The sequence below is a fragment of the Schistocerca americana genome, chromosome X (genome assembly GCF_021461395.2).
Source record: "Schistocerca americana isolate TAMUIC-IGC-003095 chromosome X, iqSchAmer2.1, whole genome shotgun sequence".
Taxonomy (NCBI): domain Eukaryota; kingdom Metazoa; phylum Arthropoda; class Insecta; order Orthoptera; family Acrididae; genus Schistocerca; species Schistocerca americana.
This window is the reverse complement of record NC_060130.1, coordinates 95,408,482-95,429,450: the sequence shown is the minus strand read 5'-3', so window position 1 is coordinate 95,429,450 and position 20,969 is coordinate 95,408,482. Positions and strand designations below refer to the sequence as shown.

At 40.0% G+C, this 20,969-nt stretch overlaps 1 protein-coding gene across 1 annotated transcript in view; it reads right to left on the bottom strand.

Annotated features, from left to right (window-relative positions):
* The window catches only part of LOC124555371, a 74,491-nt gene extending 58,984 nt beyond the window's left edge, over positions 1-15,507 (bottom strand). The window contains exons 1-3 of the mRNA XM_047129260.1: positions 15,405-15,507; positions 9,097-9,223; positions 7,694-7,840 (exon numbers count right to left, since the gene is read on the bottom strand). Of these exons, the coding sequence (XP_046985216.1) occupies positions 7,694-7,840; positions 9,097-9,195 (246 nt within the window). The 5' untranslated portion in view covers positions 9,196-9,223; positions 15,405-15,507. The remainder of the gene's footprint in view (positions 1-7,693; positions 7,841-9,096; positions 9,224-15,404) is intronic.
* Positions 15,508-20,969: the final 5,462 nt, after the last annotated feature.

The following is a 20,969-nucleotide window of genomic DNA, read 5'->3' as shown; positions in this document are numbered from 1 at the left end:
ATAGTATTATATTTTTTGCATGATTGTCTGTATTCTCCACACTCTTTTTTTATAACACTCCACATAGTCTTTGATTTATTAGCTGAATTATAAATGATTCCATCATTATGCATTATTTTTGCTGCTTTTATTACTTTTCTTAATATTTTGGAGTATTTTTTATACTATGTGCGTACCACAGGTGAGGAATTTTTTGAGTTACATATTTCATGAAGTAGTCTTTTCTTCTGGTATAAAACCCTTATTCCCTTTGTGATCCAGCTGTTTGTTCTAGAGTTCCCCCGTATGGTTAATATTTTCAGTGGGAATGCAAGTTCAAAGAAATGGGTTAATGTATCAATGAAAGTGTTGAATTTTTCATTTATATCGTTCATTTTGTACACTCCTAGCCATTTTTCTTTCTGTAATAAGTTGTTGAAGTAGTTTACATTATGCTGATTATAACTTTCATATGCTGTTCTGAAAGACATATTGTTAATAATACTGCCTTGTACTTTTATGCTTAATATTTGAGCAAGATGTTCACTAAAACCTGCATTGAAAATTTTTAGTGAGGTGTTGACTAGAAACTGATCAAGAGCTGTTTGGCAAATTTCTGTTACTCGGGTAGCTGCTTTTACTTCAGCCTTTAAATTGAAGGATGTTGCAAGGTTCAAAATGGTCTCCCTATTTCCACTATTCGTGAGGAAATCAATATTGAAGTCTCCACAGATTATCAATTCACAATCCATTTTATTTACTTTATTTAGCAATGACTCCATTTTGTTTAAGAAAAGTTCAAAATTCCTGGATGGTGATCGGTAAACTGTAGCAATAACCAGGTTGAACTGAGTAATTTTTATAGCTGCAATTTCATAATCCTTTTCGACATTTGCCCTAGTTAAGTCAGGTAGTGTAATAAAATCTACATTATCCTTTGTGTAAATTGCTACCCCACCCTGCTTGCTGTTTTTCCTGCAGTAGTAAGCAGCCAAAACAAATTTGTTTATTTTCGTATTCTGGATTAAGTTCATGTGTTAATAGTACATTAATTTCATCAATCTTATTATGCAGGGATTGTACATTATGGTGATAAATTTTTAGTTTGGGCGTATTCACGATTTGGTAATTGGGAATCATATTTACAGCATCACATACCTCTAGTTTAAATTAGGAACGTCAGCAGTGTTGTATTTTCGTTCTTCTTTCTTGTTTATTTTGTTTTCCTCGCTGTTGTTGGAAGGATGTTCTTTAATTATTTCACTAACACGATCACAAACAAACCTTTTCCCTTCATAGTTCAAATGCATTCGATGCTTCGTGTGCAGATTTCGATGCAGCTTGCTTATATCCAGTACATCGCACTTACCGTATTGAGAACACAGTTTCCTTATTTTAATGTTTGTTTTCTGAATTTCTTTGTTTACACACGAACTATAAATCAGATCATGCCTATGAGTAAATGTGGCAACTACTGTGTTTCTGCATTTGTTAGCTTGTAAAAAATTCTGCAGCATTTTCTTGCAAACCTCTGCTTCATTTTTTGCCACATCGTTTGAACCCATTATACAGATGATAAAGTCATTTTCTTGCATTAATTTCGTCTGAGAGTTAATGTCTACAACATTTTTACATCCTGCTCCTGGTTTCACTATACTAGTCACTGCTATGTCGCGATTTTTCTCACGGAGCATGCTGGATAGATTTCTGCCATGACTGTCTGTTAGTAATAGCACATTAATCTTTTTCCCTGATGATCTGTGTTTGTTGTTGAGATTATTTGCAAAAACACTATTCATTTTCAGTTCACTGACTTTTGAAGTTCACGATCATTTGGAGAGTAGTTGTCACAGTCACTTGTTTGCAAAACATGATATTTGTTTTTTTCCGAAAATGTGACGGTTTTAGCAGACTTTGTTGTTCTTTTTGTAGTTGGAACACTATTTTTGTACGACACTTTTACCCACTCGGACGATATATTACTTTTGTCTTGCATCACTTCACTTAGTGCTTGGCTTCGATCGTAGATCCTGATTTTCTTTCCTGAGTGAGTCAATATCGCTTCTTAAGGAACTGACTATCAATTGTAACTTAGCAATTCGTTCTTTTAGCGTTGTTATTTCAGTGTTACAATACCTACAAACTCCCTTTTTAACAGCATATCTATAACTATTTCTCAAGTTCGAATCACACACTTCTACACTCGTGGCCATCTTGCCTCAGTGCTGTATGATAACTGATAATATTGTTCCAGATTCATTATACATATAGTCTCGTGGCAGCCTTCGGCCTTATCAACTTCCAGCCGCAAATAAAATCGCACAAGCACCACACCCAAAGTGACATCAGTGCAGTACCGTGCATGCGCAAATCATGCACTGCAGTTCGCATAGATACCCAGAGGTGCCTCACACAGAGAGCATCCCAGAGTGTCCATGAGAATAACAACACCAAGAAGAATTGCCTCTTGGCTTTTGGCAAGATCAGTGTGTACTATGATCAATGTGTATTGTTTTCCTTAAAAATAAATAAATACATAATTTTCACAGCAGATTAGGAAAGAAATGGTACATTACTGTAGTTGTGGTAATAAAACTTAACATCACCAAAAACTTTAATATTTTTACAAACACCATCACCTCTAAACCATACAGTAACGAACTCCGACTCATTTATTTTACGATGATTCCTGGTAATAACAACAAGTGACATCATAGACGTAAAATACGACTTCTCCATTTTTTTGTTTGTTTGACTGACTGTTTTGTACATAATTAGAACTGCACATCATTAAATGTTAGTCCAATGTGTATTGTTCATCCTTATACGAGGGCAGTTCAATAAGTAATGCAACACATTTTTTTTCTGAAACAGGGGTTGTTTTATTCAGCATTGAAATACACCAGGTTATTCCCCAATCTTTTAGCTACACAACACTATTTTTCAATGTAATCTCCATTCAATGCTACGGCCTTACGCCATCTTGAAATGAGGGCCTGTATGCCTGCACGGTACCATTCCACTGGTCGATGTCGGAGCCAACGTCGTACTGCATCAATAACTTCTTCATCATCCGCGTAGTGCCTCCCACGGATTGTGTCCTTCATTGGGCCAAACATATGGAAATCCGACGGTGCGAGATCGGGTCTGTAGGGTGCATGAGGAAGAACAGTCCACTGAAGTTTTGTGAGCTCCTCTCGGGTGCGAAGACTTGTGTGAGGTCTTGCGTTGTCATGAAGAAGGAGAAGTTCGTTCAGATTTTTGTGCCTACGAACACGCTGAAGTCGTTTCTTCAATTTCTGAAGAGTAGCACAATACACTTCAGAGTTGATCGTTTGACCATGGGGAAGGACATCGAACAGAATAACCCCTTCAGCATCCCAGAAGACTGTAACCATGACTTTACCGGCTGAGGGTATGGCTTTAAACTTTTTCTTGGTAGGGGAGCGGGTGTGGCGCCACTCCATTGATTGCCGTTTTGTTTCAGGTTCGAAGTGATGAACCCATGTTTCATCGCCTGTAACAATCTTTGACAAGAAATTGTCACCCTCAGCCACATGATGAGCAAGCAATTCCGCACAGATGGTTCTCCTTTGCTCTTTGTGGTGTTCGGTTAGACAACGAGGGACCCAGCGGGAACAAACCTTTGAATATCCCAACTGGTGAACAATTGTGACAGCACTACCAACAGAGATGTCAAGTTGAGCACTGAGTTGTTTGATGGTGATCCGTCGATCATCTCGAACGAGTGTGTTCGCACGCTCCGCCATTGCAGGAGTCACAGCTGTGCACGGCCGGCCCGCACGCGGAAGATCAGACAGTCTTGCTTGACCTTGCGACGATGATGACACACGCTTTGCCCAAAGACTCACCGTGCTTTTGTCCACTGCCACATCACCGTAGACATTCTGCAAGCGCCTATGAATATATGAGAAGCCCTGGTTTTCCGCCAAAAGAAACTCGATCACTGCCCGTTGTTTGCAACGCACATCGGTTACAGACGCCATTTCAACAGCTCCGTACAGCGCTGCCACCTGTCGGAAGTCAATGAAACTATACGAGACGAAGCGGGAATGTTTGAAAATATTCCACAAGAAATTTCCGGTTTTTTCAACCAAAATTGGCCGAGAAAAAAAATGTGTTGCATTACTTATTGAACTGCCCTCGTAGAATATAAACTGCATTTTGTAAGTAACAGAAATCAGTCAATCGCATAACTTCTGCACTTTTATACACTCCTGGAAATTGAAATAAGAACACCGTGAATTCATTGTCCCAGGAAGGGGAAACTTTATTGACACATTCCTGGGGTCAGATACACCACATGATCACACTGACAGAAGCACAGGCACATAGACACAGGCAACAGAGCATGCACAATGTCGGCACTAGTACAGTGTATATCCACCTTTCGCAGCAATGCAGGCTGCTATTCTCCCATGGAGACGATCGTAGAGATGCTGGATGTAGTCCTGTGGAACGGCTTGCCATGCCATTTCCACCTGGCGCCTCAGTTGGACCAGCGTTCGTGCTGGACGTGCAGACCGCGTGAGACGACGCTTCATCCAGTCCCAAACATGCTCAATGGGGGACAGATCCGGAGATCTTGCTGGCCAGGGTAGTTGACTTACACCTTCTAGAGCATGTTGGGTGGCACGGGATACATGCGGACGTGCATTGTCCTGTTGGAACAGCAAGTTCCCTTGCCGGTCTAGGAATGGTAGAACGATGGGTTCGATGACGGTTTGGATGTACCGTGCACTATTCAGTGTCCCCTCGACGATGACCAGTGGTGTACGGCCAGTGTAGAAGATTGCTCCCCACACCATGATGCCGGGTGTTGGCCCTGTGTGCCTCGGCCGTATGCAGTCCTGATTGTGGCGCTCACCTGCACGGCGCCAAACACGCATACGACCATCATTGGCGCCAAGGCAGAAGCGACTCTCATCGCTGAAGACGACACGTCTCCATTCGTCCCTCCATTCACGCCTGTCGCGACACCACTGGAGGCGGGCTGCACGATGTTGGGGCGTGAGCGGAAGACGGCCTAACGGTGTGCGGGACCGTAGCCCAGCTTCATGGAGACGGTTGCGAATGGTCCTCGCCGATACCCCAGGAGCAACAGTGTCCCTAATTTGCTGGGAAGTGGCGGTGCGGTCCCCTACGGCACTGCGTAGGATCCTACGGTCATGGCGTGCATCCGTGCGTCGCTGCGGTCCGGTCCCAGGTCGACGGGCACTTGCACCTTCCGCACGTCCACCCGGCCTCCCGCATGCTCACTATACGCCCTCGCTCAAAGTCTGTCAACTGCACATACGGTTCACGTCCACGCTGTCGCGGCATGCTACCAGTGTTAAAGACTGCGATGGAGCTCCGTATGCCACGGCAAACTGGCTGACACTGACGGCGGCGGTGCACAAATGCTGCGCAGCTAGCACCATTCGACGGCCAACACCGCGGTTCCTGGTGTGTCCGCTGTGCCGTGCGTGTGATCATTGCTTGTACAGCCCTCTCGCAGTGTCCGGAGCAAGTATGGTGGGTCTGACACACCAGTGTCAATGTGTTCTTTTTTCCATTTCCAGGAGTGTATAACCAAAGCAATTACTTTTGATGCAATTACAGTTTACATGCATGAACATAAAAAATTTATAATTACTTTTGTTATTTGGTACTCAACAGGATGTTCATCATAACAAAGGCAAGATTTTCCTGTTATTATTGATAAATGCAAAAGTTGTTTATGTCTCTCTGTTTCATGCTACAAATCAAAAATTGTCGAATAGAACCTGAATTAAACATTGAAAATTTCAGTTTTGCTATAAATACTGTTTATTCTTAAGTAACAGACAGGAGGATAACTATGTATAACAAATTTTATTTTTAGGTCATCCTGCCTGTTATGTATCCTCATTCAGTTTCTAGACAGTGCACAGCTTCTTCCAGTTTTTAGGGGAATCCAGTAAGACACATACTGCATACATAAAAACATCAATTGTTATGAGGTAACGGCCAATAGCATGCAATACACCCAATGTGGGTACGACTAACTGACTGGGGAAACTACAGTAGTCTCTGCTTACTTATGGTAGCCTATGGTAGTTTTAAAACTCTAACAATATGCCTGCAAATTATTGTCCAATTTATTTTAGTAGATGTGTGTCTTATCACTCTTCTTTCATGGTACAAATGCATTGATTTCTGTGTACTATCTTGAGTTGCACCCATGTACAAGCAATATTTGAATAAGTTTGCCACAATCATTTTCTATCATATGTTGGCTGCTGGCATACACAATAGGTGACAGGTTGTTCACAAAGGCTGAAACTTCTAACAGCTATTGTCTGTTTTGTAATTGATAGATTGTTTGTTCCAAGTTAAAAATAAAAGAATTCAGGACTTTACATAAAATAGCACTCGGGCAGATCATGCGGCACAAGTAAATGCGTCTACAGCACAATGAGAGTATGTCACCAGTAGGTTTCAACAAATCGTTGAAGTCCAAAGAAAACTATGGCATTTGCGTTTATGTTTTAAGTACAATGCTGTAAGTTAAATCAATACTTCACAATTTGGTTGACAATTAATCAAAATTTTTGAATTTTAGACAACGTTGAAGTTAATTTACACTACTCCAGTCTAAAATTTTCTTGAAGAGTTGCAAATAGTTTATTGTGCTTTCCATCCATTTCTAAAAGCTTTCTTTTGTTTGACTGGACTCCTGTATTCTTCAAGTGGTTTCTAGTATTGATGCTTAATGCTGTGTAGAGGAGGATGATAGGTGGATAGTTTCATATCCCTGATCTGTTTTCCTCCTTTTGACATAGAAAAATCACAGCATTTTTTCAGTTTTTGTAAACTACTTTCCTCTGAAGACCTACCACAAATAATTTTCCAAGTTGACTTTTGTGGTGCCGTCTGACAGGCAAGGTGCCAAAGCAAGGTTGGTACCTCGCAACACAACCACAAGTGAGCATAGTCGCTGCCAGAAGCATCAATGAATGAGCAACATTGGCATAGACACGCCCAGAAGAGTTTCCACACGCTGCTACTTCCGCTCTCTTACTTAAGGCCAGAGTACTGCTCAGCCCAGTCCGTGATTATCTATGAAGATGACACAATCATCTTTCTTCTAGGCCAGCATTGCAAACATTGAATTATTCAGAGCTCTACATAAAAGACTGTCAGTAATACTTCAAGTGAAGAGATGTGTACCTTGTCAGTATCAAGTGATGCACTGAAGTTCAGTGACAGTTATAAGTACTCATGACATTCATGTGGAAATGGATTGTAGCAAAGTTAAGTAATTAATCTTCTCTATGTTATAATAAAGTGCTCTAATATTTTATGTGTTGTAATATCCACTTGACCATCTCCCACAGTGGAGTACAGAATCCACTACTGTACCGACCTTGTATTACTTTTCCTCCAGTTTTAGCAACTTCTACTGAAAGACTAACTCTTGTTGCCAATCCTTTCTTCAAAACTCAATTGGCTTTACATTTTCATATCCCATTGTTTCAGGAAGAATCAATAATTATAGTTTTTTGATAAAACAATCAATAGCTGCTTATGGAGCAGTAACAGAAACTCAACCAACTACAATGGTGGAACATACGAAAATGAACAGGCCAACATGTAATATGGTGGATCTCCTCCACCAAGATGTGGAACAGTATGGAAATGGAAACAAATTAAATGGAGGCAGTGTACTTACCCTCAACTGCTTATTTGCTGTCAGGAAGGACACACACAATACCTCTAAGAGATTTGAGGCTTCTGATATTTTTTCATGACGATAAAGCATTTTTGCCTGTTCATTCTTCAGTGCCAGAATTCTCTCCTGCGTTTCATCTATCTTCATCTACAAATAAATGTTAATATGCAACCTTGTTACTTAAAAAGTAAAATAAGTTTTTGAAATGTCAAATGTGAACAATGGTTATGTCTTCTCTTGAAAACTATCAAGTGCACAGTAGGAAAAACAAACTAACATATAAAAAAAGAGAGTATGTCAGAAAAAAAACTAGGTGTTTTTAATTACTGAATCAGAATCAGTTTCTTGTAGTAAAGTCCATCCTCCCCGCTGCTACAGAAGGAAAACTGCGTGGTTCAGGGAAGTATTACTGTTTTGTACTTTTTGCAAAGGAGCAAATAGGCCATGATGTTACATTGTAGCAGAGAAAATTATTAACATTCAAACTTTGGGAAAGGAAAAAATATTCTGATATCAAATAAAATTACAATTAAATGCTGACTAAAGTCATTTTTTAAACTTGCAGTAGACACAACAAAAAGAAAGTCACATAAACACATCCATCAAAAAAGTAATGGATTTAAGGAGACAAGATTAATCACACAGCCATCCAGACAACGAGGACAAGGGAGGCTGACCACAAAATGATTAGGAAAGTAGCCAACAAGTGAGATTTACACACCTGAGGTTTTAATGGCAGGAGGGAAGACATGGAGGTAACGAAAGGACAGGGCATATTCTTTCAAGTACTGTCACAGTATCTTACTTATTGCACACCAAAAATCGGGAGCGAGGTGGTAGAGGCAGGAGTAAAACAAATCTACCTAGGAATTAAAGATTACACAGGACAGTTGAAACAAGGAAGATTTTGGGAGATTGCAAGAGATGAAGAAAGTTTTCTGTGACAAAAAGAGCTCTACTGATATCAGCTATTGGTATGGAACTGAAAGAAGATCCTGAAAGTCTACATCTGGAGCACAGAATTATATGGAAGTGAAATATGGACTATTGGATATATGGGGGGCAAAAAAGGGAAAGTATCTGAAGTGGGGTGATACTGAAGAATGTTACAAACTAAGTGTGTAATGAGAAAGTACTTTAAGAATAGGTGAGGATACGAGCTTATGGAAGACACTTATCAGGTTACTGTGACACCTGCTACGGCATCTACCACGTAATAGTTATGTAAAAGTGAAAAGATTAACTTGACCTCTCACTCAGTTTTATGATTCAATATTCAGTTAATTTGTAAATGCATACATTATCAAAACAAAGCAAACACATGTAACAACTTCAATCAATTATTTCAAAACATGATTATAATGCCAAGTCATATCAAAGTATATGGAGGAAGATATAGTTACCCCGATGTCCTTGTTTTTAACTAATACATCAACAAACTTGATCACCATCCACGAATATTGCTCTTCTACACCAACAGCTCCATCCATATTATTTTCCATGCTTGTCAGGTTACTTCTGTGTGGTATCCTATAACATGGTATAATTATGTAAGGTATTAAACATGGCAAATAATCAAGTAAAGAAGGGTCTTCAAATTACTTCATTTATGAACAAAACAGGAAATTATCTACTTAGTTTACAAATGATTTAGATTTTATTTTACAGCTGATCATTTTTCTTTTATGTTCTTTACCTCTCCATTAGTGGGGGACATGATGATGATGATAAGGGGCAAAATAAAGAAAATTGACAATAAAAATTACTTATGTGAGAGAAAATGCATACAAGACTGTGACAAACAACCAGGGCAGCTGAAATGTACAAGAGTGTCAACATCAGTAAGTTATCAAAGAATTTCAGAGACTGCTCCATGGTGATGTTCAACTGACATTAAGTTCAAATAACATCTTTTAAACTATAGGGAAAAATTTTGCTCACATCCCACTAATGCTTCATGAAGTGTGCCCCAGCTTTAACCCAATTGAGATTAGTAACAATAATAGCTGGATTACAGCTCGTTCCACATCATTACGAAATATCGTATTCATGATCCATGGAACTTGTATTAATCTAATCTAAACAGCTGATGTAGATTGTTAGTCAAATGGTTTTATTTTTATAAAGAAATGTTTTGGCTTAAAACTACTGCAACTGACAAGTTCTCTTGCAACAGTAACAGTTTAGTTGCAAACATAATGAAATTAGATTCATCATCCCATATTGAGCAAAATTGTTGTGACAGAATTTAAAAGAAAATTATTGCCACATGGCAAAGAACAAACATCAGTCACCTGGTGTCCATGGAATGGAAAAATCCACAAATTTTATGGTATTTGTTAAAATTGTCTTTGCATAATTTGTAGAATTATTGTTTGTACTCAATTATCGTGGTCCTGAGTGTATCGTATATTCATATAAAATGAAACAGTGCTGATATTTCCATCAACCCAATGAAATGAGGCCATTTGTGTTGAGGAAAATCCTTCATTGTATGCTTAAATCAGCTTCCAGATCCTTCACTGTATGATTAAATGACCTTTTATTCTATAAAAAACCATAAACTGTATGACCATACAAAAAAGTACAATAACAAAACAAAGTGAAAGCAGAGAACTCATGTGAAAGTCAGGAGTGGGGTGTTGTCCACAGAATGAGGTTTCATGCGATATTTGGTACCTCAATATGGCATGACAAGTAAAGACAGTGATTGCCTAATGCAGCAACGAATCGGAGACATTGGTGTACACACCCCCAGTGTCTCCCTTAAGCCATCATGGCAGGAAAATTATTTATGTTAGAGTGCAGTGCCATTCAGCCAACTCTTGATGTAATCAGCTACAAATTGTTAACCACTGCTTAAGACAGTATCACCATAGTACAGATCCTGCAGCATGTGACTATAACAGTTATTCTGAACTTTATATCAGTTAAAGAATTGAAACCTAATGTCAAACTATTATTCTGTAATGAAATGTTAAATGTTACGAGAGTCAGCAACAGCAACAATTTCCAATTTCATGTAAACTGTGAGAGTTGGGTTGGGTTGTTTGAGGGAAGAGAACAAACACTGAGGTCATCGGTCTCATAGAATTAGGGAAGGATGGGGAAGGAAGTAGGCCGTTCCCTTTCAAAGGAACCATCCCGGCATTTGCCTGGAGCGATTTAGGGAAATCATGGAAAACCTAAATCAGGATGGCCGGATGCAGGATTGAACCATCATCCTCCCGAATGCAAGTACAGTGTGCTAACCACTGCAACACCTCGCTCGGTAAACTGTGTGAACACTATGTGTTTCCAAAGTTAAGTATTTAACATATTCGAGCTTTAGTAAATTGCTAACAATTTGTACGTGTGTTGTAGTCTTTGCTCGACCTTCTCCTGAACTAGACTTGCTAGAATATATCTGAATGCCAACTAAGATGGCCCTTTCCAGTTTTTCTTCTGCCACATAATGGAAATACTGAAGGGTCTGGGAACACTCTTCCCGCACTTCTCTGTGGCTCAATATGAACCACCAGTTACGGTGCCATTCATCTGCTCCTTTGTCTATTGTATCTACCACAGTGTTTAACCACATCTGAGCCCCCACAAGAACTGTCTCTAAACAAAATTGTTTTAGTTTCAGGCGCAGCAGATTGATCAGGAGCTATCCCCGTGGGCACCACCCAGCCACAGCAAGAACTGCCTGGCACGGCAGCTGTTGCCAGATATTCTGATTCTCCAGACAGACAATCAACCACTCCTTGGCATACATGTGGAGGAAACAAGTCAGGTATCAGTAACACGATACCCGTGTTGTCAGAGGGCTCAACTCCACCACACGGACTGGCTACACATGCTGGTGACCAAGTAGGGTGGAGGAGGGATACGGCAGGGAAGGAAGAGAGGAGAGGAATCCCTGCCGTAGACACTAGGGAAGGAGTTCTTCCCGAAACACCTCAGACTAAAAAGATAAAATGTAGAAGTGGAGGTCAAACCCCAAGCAGGGACATAAATGCCAAAAAGGATGAAAGAGAATATGCAGAAGGAACCAAATTGCAAGCAATACATGGAACCAGGTGGATAGCCAGGTCAATATAAATCAGAACACCGAGAGAGGGGAAGTAGGGGGGCAACGAGTAGGAGTGAGAATAGGGAGGGAAGGGCAGTGTGAAAGAAATCCAGCCAGGGAAGGAAGAATGAGTGGCCCCATGTGCGCCATGCACGAACTCCCGAAAGAACCACGAGCCCCCTGGGACGCAGTCTCTTAGAGCAACTGGTCTACTTCAGAATAATGTGAGGAAATCTTCTCCTCAGTGTTTTTCTAGGTGTAATGGACAATCTTGTCCTTGACATAATTCAAAGTGTTTCCAATGTGGTAAGCAAGGCCACATAAAGGGCTTATGTTTACAGCATTGCAGTTCAGAGTGCCAGTCTAATGTGACGCTGTGATGTGACACTTAGCAAGAACATGTGGCTGAGCCAAACATGGAGGCTTTTCTGATTTGTGGGAGACCTCTGTTGTAGTCCACAGACAGAACAAACTTTTTGCACAAAATCGAACACTGGAAACTCCAGGTAGGAATATCAACAATGTAGGAAAATACAGATTTATGCGCTGTCACGAGTGGCTCAAAAGATATTAAAGTTCCCATTAGACAGAGGTATACATGTTTCCCTCATCAATAAAGACGCCTATGATCTGACCTGTAGTCCATATGAACTGATCAATAGCCCACAATTACAGGAGCCTACTTCTGCTTTAATGGCTGTCATGCTGCTATGACAAATTAGTTATTAGTAAAAAATTAAAAAACTAAAAATAAATTGTTATAATTGAGACCAAACGCATACCAAGAAATATCAGGTATTCAGAACTAAAATAGGATATTGCTTTTAACTGGCCAGTCTTTCCCACCCCTTGCGGGCATGCCCTCTGTGCATTTTTTAGTTTGGCAGGTGTTCCCGATCATTCACAAAATGGATACAGGGGTGCAAACAACGTGTTGCTACCAACCATCATTACACTCCATCCTTACCACCCCCCCCCCCCCCCCCATCATTCAGGCCTTTCCTTTGTATAATGTAGTCATACTTTTTATACGCTTTCACGAATGTGCCTTGCTGTTAGAATAACAACTTGAATACGTACATAAATGAGAATGTGAATTATCAATGTGTGTTTATATAATTATGAAATACAATATGCACATTTTTGTACATGTCATTGCACTGTGCTTATGCAAAATTTACTGACACATGGTAAGGCAATATTGAGTAACTTTTTGTAATAAACTTCTTATCCCAAAATAAAGATAGTTTAGCAACTGGTGACTGAATTTTATTCTGAAAAATAATGAAAAACTTAATTTAAATTAAAATAGCATTCAACACTTCAGAAAGAATTGAAATAGAACAAACATGTAATAACCAACTGTGTATTATCTGCTGCAGTATAAATTGTTGACAAATAATTCTTTTGGCAACCAAAATGCTCAAAGGACCAAATTTAGCTACATATATTCTCATCTTCAAATCTTTCAAGAAATTGTGTGGTCTGATCCATGTGTATCTCACTCTCTTATATTATTTTAGTATTAGTACAACTGACACTTATCTTCTGACCCCCTCCTGTTACACACAAATAAACTGCACCTGACCTCAGCAAAACATCAGACTGTCTTAAATATTAATCATTCAAATGCTTTACTGGAAATTTGTGGTAAGTTTTTATGGGACCAAACTGCTGAGGTCATCAGTCCCTAGGCTTACACACCACTTAATCTCACTTATGGTAATGACCATCCATACACACACATCCATGCCTGAGGGAGGACTCTAAGCTCCGACAGGGAGAGCCACATGAACTGGCAAGGCGCCTCAGACTGCACAGATAATGCTTTACTGACAAGTGCCTCATCAATTGAGAAATCATTGTTGACAGCCCAATATTATAAGTAAAAAAAAAAAAGATTACAGTACAATAGTAATATCTCATTACTTGAGTTAACCTGAGTAGTATTGTAAAAGTCAGGTTACATTTGTTTTCAAGCATGAAGTGTTTAAAAGGTGCTCAGAGATTAATTCACTTTCTCATCAAGAGTCACATAGACTGCAGAAAATGTTAATATATTTATAATATGACAAAATAAAATGTCTTCTTCACAAAATTAAACTAAAACCAATGACTTACAGAAATGAGCACTAAAAATAACCACAGCATAACTTAAGAATATAATATCCTTTCATATATTAAAAATTTGCTTTATAAGTGACGTGGATATTTAATAACCTAGTAGGTCAGAATGTCCAACTAATTATTTACATTCTGTTTCAACTAGTACATTTCCAAAAACAATCATAATAAAACGTTCTACAATTGATCACTTCAAAGCACCATTACAGCAAAGTGAAAACCAAAGGATGTACTTAGCTGTAAACAAACTGTATGAGAAGTGAAGCACATATGTAATCACTAGAAAGATCTGTTGAACAAGAAATGTCACACAAGTGACTGCGCTAGTTGTGGTTTGCTCTCTTTTTCCCTCCAACAACTCAACTAGTTCATTTACCAAACAGTTATGGAGAGGCTTACAGGTGAGCATGGAATTAATTCATGAAGCAACTGGTCACCTCCCAAAAACACAAATGCTTCTTACAGGTGGAACACCAATTATGTTTTAATATTTTTTTTTCAAAAAAAGTTCCAGCTCCACATGTGAAATGAAAGCAAAGCCTTGCAGTTATCAAACTGGCACAAAACCAAACTTACCATGACATACAAAATTATAACTTTCCAAATGAGAATATTATAATCACAGTTATCAAAAGACGTTTAAAGCAGTAAGCTGTTATATTTTCAGTACATTCAGCCTTTCCTGAGTAAAAAGCAGGCAAACTGCACGAGTCCTTGCACAATTGCAGTGATCGCCATATAGTATATTCTGCTTTGTTTGGTTCACTCAGGCTACACTCCTATGTACTCATCAAACCATACTCATTACCTTATTGAAACCATAGCAGCATTTTAACAGATCGTAAAAATCTGTTAAATGTTCAGTTCAACAAATGACACTAGTGTATGGAGTCAGTAGTGAAAAACACTCCCGATTTGTGGCTGATAAAATACTGATTCTATACAACAAAATACTAAATCCACTGTTTACCAACATTTCAGCACTCCACATGAGTCTTATTCCAGAATTAGTATCTGGTCTGCAGACACTGCCCAAGCTTTAAAACATAGTGTCTCGCAGATCACACTTAATCACAATTATTTTTTAAGAGATGTATAGAAATTATGGATATCATTTATAACTCGGAGAAGTTCTAGTTTCCGCAACAACTTACATTTAGCTCATTTGTAGCAAATTTCATCTTTGTGGGTACAAGTAGTTGTTAACAATCACAAAATTGTACCTACAGGGAGGCTACCGCTCTACTTTATCTCCCGGCACAAAACGCAATACTTCAGCGCTGTATGTGAAGTATTATAAATGGGAGAAATGTTTATAAAACTACGTAAGAGGGCGTTTTCGGGCTTCAATGTGTTTCAACAACACATTTTCCGACACCTTGTAGGTCTACGTATTATGTAGCAAATATGGCTAATTACATCTCCAATTTTATTTAAAATCCACAAGCACACAAATCTATTTGTTTACAATAGTATTCAATTACAAGTTTTAAAACACATAACAATTTACTGTAGGATATTTTGTACACTTACACTGCTAATGCTATACACAATTCTACACAGTTGGAACAGTTCAGCCTTCAACCAATATCGACCGACGCCCCACTGACTACCGGGTACTGACACATAAACAAACATCTTCGTACAGATCGATGAAGATATTATAATTTGAGGTGCTCCATTCGACTCTAGATCGATGGTCGAAGGGTGGCCGTGGTCGAATGGTGCTTCCCATTTTGGGAGACCTTTGACCAAAACATGATTGCAATTGGAGAACATTAACTTTCGACGAATTTTAAGAAAGAAAAAGAATAATATTCATTCATATTTTGATCAATTTTTGTTATGATAATAACAAGTCTCTTCTAAAGACGTATCAAAATATAAACAGAAGGGTGCTGCTTGCTGCAATATCACTAAACCAGGTTTCCACAGACACGAATTTCCTACATACGCATCCAATCAACACTACCCTAATGCACGTCAGCGTTTCCACACGCCTGAGTCGAAAACACTACTTACGCGACTTTCAAGACGACCACAAATGAAATTATTCGTACGGGAGTTGAGCCACTTTCAGCCGAAGATCTTATAGTAACGTTGATGAAGACAAAACGGGCTCACAGATGTTGGATATGGAAACGGCCATCACGTAGGAATCGTTTGCGAACATCAAATATACTAATAAGGCAGTTATCTAACGAGGATGACGTTTAGTTGAAAATAATTTTTGCATGAGTAAAATCTATTTTCAAATCATTTTTATCCATATTTCTGAGTCTGTACGAAAGACTAATACAAGTATGCGACATGTTGTGCCAGCTGGCATTAAATTACACGTAACATTGAAATACCTGGCAAGTGGAGTCACAGCAATATACGTATAGCCAGGTCTACACAGGCATGAATTTCTTAAACGTGTGTACCCCCACCACCACTCACATAAGTCAACTTGCATGTGAAAGCTCCCGACTTGCACACTATCACATCAGTTTACGAGTAAGTTGCGGAAGTTAAAGGTCGTTCTACTTTCTTGCACGATGTCACTTTCCCCGCCATCAATTAAGTAAATAAATACGTCCTAAAGTGGCAAGTTTTTCTTCAACACTGTGATAGGAACAGCTTTCTAGCATTCAGCAACTCTTTATAATCACTTATTTGTAACAGAATAACACAACATCGTTTGAAGTGACGAAATGGATTAAAAATATTATAACTGAGAGTATGGCCTTGTTGAGGTTCATATTACTGTAGAACAGTCAATACTCTGAAGGTATTTTTCATTTCAGAATAATGATGATCATTTTTTGCTTTAGTCCTTGAGTGCAAATATTACTGTGTAATGGAAATTTATTTGCTGCTTTAGAGATTCAGATCTGCTCTTGACCCTCATTAAAATAGTATGCACACATGGTAGTGTTTGCTTTGGCGTTATCACTGAGTAATGACTGTTCTGCACAGTGGACCGAAGTTTAGTTTCAAAATTAAGTACTGCACGGGCAAAATAAACATATATTTACAACAACAGTGACTTATCAGAACATTGACTAAGCCTGAAAATAAAAAGAAAGCTGAAGTGTTGAGAAAAAACCTCACTCTCCGGTACACCTTCAATATATTGTATGTGGTGTCGTCGAGTATCGAGAGCGATGCAAGAAATATCGATCAGCGCAGAGATACTGCATAGCAAAGTGGTATCATGAGGTGCCAATGAGATGCTAGGAAAAAGCCATGCCCCCCGCAGTTCCGAGGCGCCACTACCACGCCTCTGCCTTGAAATAGTGTTGTCAGAAGCCAAGAGGGTGGTTCTGTTTGGGGTTGGATGCTGCTCACTTCCAGGAAGTTCCTGAAAGTAACGTTGTTGTGCTGCCTACTCGCCACAACACAGACGGTGGCAACCATTGAGGAATGCAGAGACTTCTGTATCCAGTGAACTGTCTCAATGCGTCAGCACCATCAGAACTGTGTTAAGAAGTCTCTTCGAACTTGTATTTCCGAGTGACTGTAGTGAAGCCATAGTATGGTCATTCTGACCCTTGTATCAATACGTTACTCAGTAATTGTGGCTCATTTAGTGTGCTCTAAACCAGAAGTCCATATATGCCGTTTCATATCTGCAGCCAAGCATGGCGAGCAAAGATAATTTTGTTTTTAATTAATAAAATATCATTTTTTCAGAGTGTTCTAATTAACTATATTATGTCCGCAGCTCGTAGTCGTGCGGTAGCGTTCTCGCTTCCCGCGCCCGGGTTCCCAGGTTCGATTCCCAGCAGGGTCAGGGATTTTCTCTGCCTCGTGATGACTGGGTGTTGTGTGATGTCCTTAGGTTAGTTAGGTTTAAGTAGTTCTAAGTCCTAGGGGACTGATGACCATAGATGTTAAGTCCCATAGTGCTCAGAGCCATTTGAACTATATTATCACTATCCACCTCGGTGTCCAAGAAGTCGGACACAATAAGTAAAGTAACACCAAAGATGCAGTCGCGACTATCCCACTGTGACACACTGTGTAACTAACCCTCTTTTGCAGCGGTGCTAGTTTTCTCTTTGTGTGTGTTGTTATACTGAGTGTTCATGATGTCTCTTCTGGATGAGCCTTTAATGCAAGTTATACAATTATTACAAGCACTGTAAGAAATTGGGACAAAAACCATGATCGCCACTCCAGCCTGTTTAGTTGGCAACAAGTCAACAAACAGTTAAAATTCAGAAAGTTTCTGGAGCAAAGCAAAGACAATGCTCAGCCGGCTGCGGTGGTCTCGCGGTTCTAGGCGCGCAGTCCGGAACCGTGCGACTGCTACGGTCGCAGGTTCGAATCCTGCCTCAGGCATGGATGTTTGTGATGTCCTTAGGTTAGTTAGGTTTAAGTAGTTCTAAGTTCTAGGGGACTAATGACCACAGCAGTTGAGTCCCATAGTGCTCAGAGCCATTTTCAAAGACAATGCTCATTATGTTGAGAAGTTGACAGCGCATTTCAGCACCTAAGTGTATTAGGTAACCAGTGTATGTAACATTTTTTCCCCACTGTAGGCTAAGATGTATTTCGGTTGGTAGTAATACTGTTTCCAGATCGCCAATCTCATGAGGTCCCCCATGACTAGTTAGCTGACAAACTATCAAATCATTTTAAAAGACAAGTGCATGTAATGGCTGCTGATTTTAAGTTTCTCAGATTAAAACAGCAGCCAGGAGAGTCCTACAAACAGTGGATAGCCCACAGCTTCAGCACCCACGTAACTCATTGCCGGCTTACAATAGACAGCCAATTCCAGTGCTTGGAGTGTGCAGTTCACCAGCCACACTTCATGGTATTACTAAAACAGTATTATTTCATGTGCTGTACTCTCACAAGTCTCCAACATTTTTGTCAGGGATAGCATTGACCTTTTCGAATTGTCAACTCGTAGAAAGGTGTTACAAATTAATTCATCTGGGTTTCTGCCCAATATTAATACATTATGTGACAAGTGTAGTCCTCTTCTCCAAGGCACTTAAGGCACGGACCAAGTGTTCGAGGTTGATGTGACACTGAAAGACAATGCACAGCCCAAGTTTTTGTTGTTGTCATCCTGTCCCTTATGCATACCAGGACTGAGCTGCTGCAGAGTTGTAGTGGTTACAGGACAGTGATGACATCAATCCAGTGTCGACCAGCCAATGGGCAGTGGTTGTTTTTACTAAAACATTGCTGAGTTGATTCTCTGCACAGACCCAAAACCTGTTGTTGATTCTTTTCTGTTGCCCTGACATGAGAACTTGACGGACAAATTAGGTTAGGATCATTTTTTTTTTCAAAACTTGATTTCCAGGAGGCATCTCTGCAGCTGCCTTCTGATGAAGGATCAAAAAAGATTTTTGTGATCAACACACAAAAGCGATTATTCCAGTTACAGCAGTTACTATTCGGTAGCGCTACCGCCCTAGCTATTTTCCAAAAGTACCTTGAGCAACTTATGTTGTAAGTACCTTCTTGTTCTAACTGTTTAGATGATGTATTTGTCTCTGGTCGTACAACAGCAGAACACTTACAAAATTTAGAGGCATTGTTTCAAGTGTCGTTCAAAGTAGGACTGATGTGCATCCACACTAAGTGTTCCTTCTTTCTCACTGAAACTGAGCATCTTGGCCATGTGATTAATGTGTGTGGCATCCATCCATCACAGTCACACTTGGTGACCATTCACGACTTGCTTGTGCCAACCAATGTATTAGAATTGCAAACTGTAATGAGAAAGCTAACCTATTACAATCGTTTTATGCCAAGTGCTGCTCAGATCACAGTGTCTCTAAATTGGTTGCACTCAAGGGCGTCCTGTTTGTATGGTCAGCTGGTTGTCAGACAGCACTTCAGTGGCTGAAGGACACACTACTAAGTGATGGGTGTTCAGTCCACTTCAACCCCAGAAGGTCTGTCATTCTTTAAGTAGGTGCCTCATCTTATAGCGATAGTATGGTGTTCTCACATCGAGAGGGCTCCAATAACAGGCCAGTAGTGTCTGCATCAAATACATGGCCCAATGCAACTACAGATAACTTGAAAAGAAAGCGTTAGCTATCATTTATGGGGTCACACTCTTCTATCAATATCTGTAAGATCGCCACTTTTTTCTAATTATGGACCACAGACCATTGATGGCGCTGTTTGGATCCTCCCAGCATGTACAGCACAGAAGTTACAATGTTAGGTTCTTCTCTTGTCCATTGGCATATTGGCCCACTACCAAACACTCCAATGCCGACCTCCTGTTGAGGCTCCCTATTGGTTCTGATGCTGTGTTTGATTCCCCTGAAGATGCCTGTTGTCACATTGATTCAGAAGAAATCTGGCTTTTGGAAGATTTTCAGGTCAGCTTCTGCAGTGGCGCAGGATACGGCATCGTACCTGCCGTTTTAAGTGCTGCTCGAGTTTGTTTGTTGTGAATGGCCGTGGAATCTGAAGGGGATCTGCTACCTGGTGTTTCGTCGCTCTTTTGCGCATTGGCGTACATCTCTGCACAGATGAGCGTCCTCCTGATGCACACCAAAAGTAGCGATGCATCAGTCATGGTCACTCAGTCCCGTCAGTGGGAAGTTCTTCGGTTGTTGCACCAAGGACACGGGGTATTGTATGCACCAAGCAGTTGGCAAGACACCATTGCACATAACTGGAAATGGATGCACAAATAGAGTCCATGACTTCACTGTGTGCCATGTGTGCAGAGTACCAATTTGCTCCTTCACAGCAGTACTTTGGATGGTCTCATCTTGGGAGACCTTAGCAATGCCTGTACAAAGATTTGCTGCGCCATAGTGGGGCATATGCCAGCTAGTGGTTGTTGATGCATACAGCAGTTTTCAACTTTCCCACGAAGTGTACAACATCAGTCAGGTCAGTATCAGCTCTTATGTCGATCTTCTGCACTGAAGGCTTACCCGAGGTAATAGTGTCACAAAATGGCTTACAGTTCACATCTTGGAAGTTTGAACAGTCTTGCACTGACAGTGGTATTCAACAAGTCCTTTCATCCACAGTTGAATGGTGAAGCCGAACTCTTTGTACGGACCTTCAGATCACAAATGGACTAGTTGTGTGCCAACCACAAATGGGACTAGGCTTTGA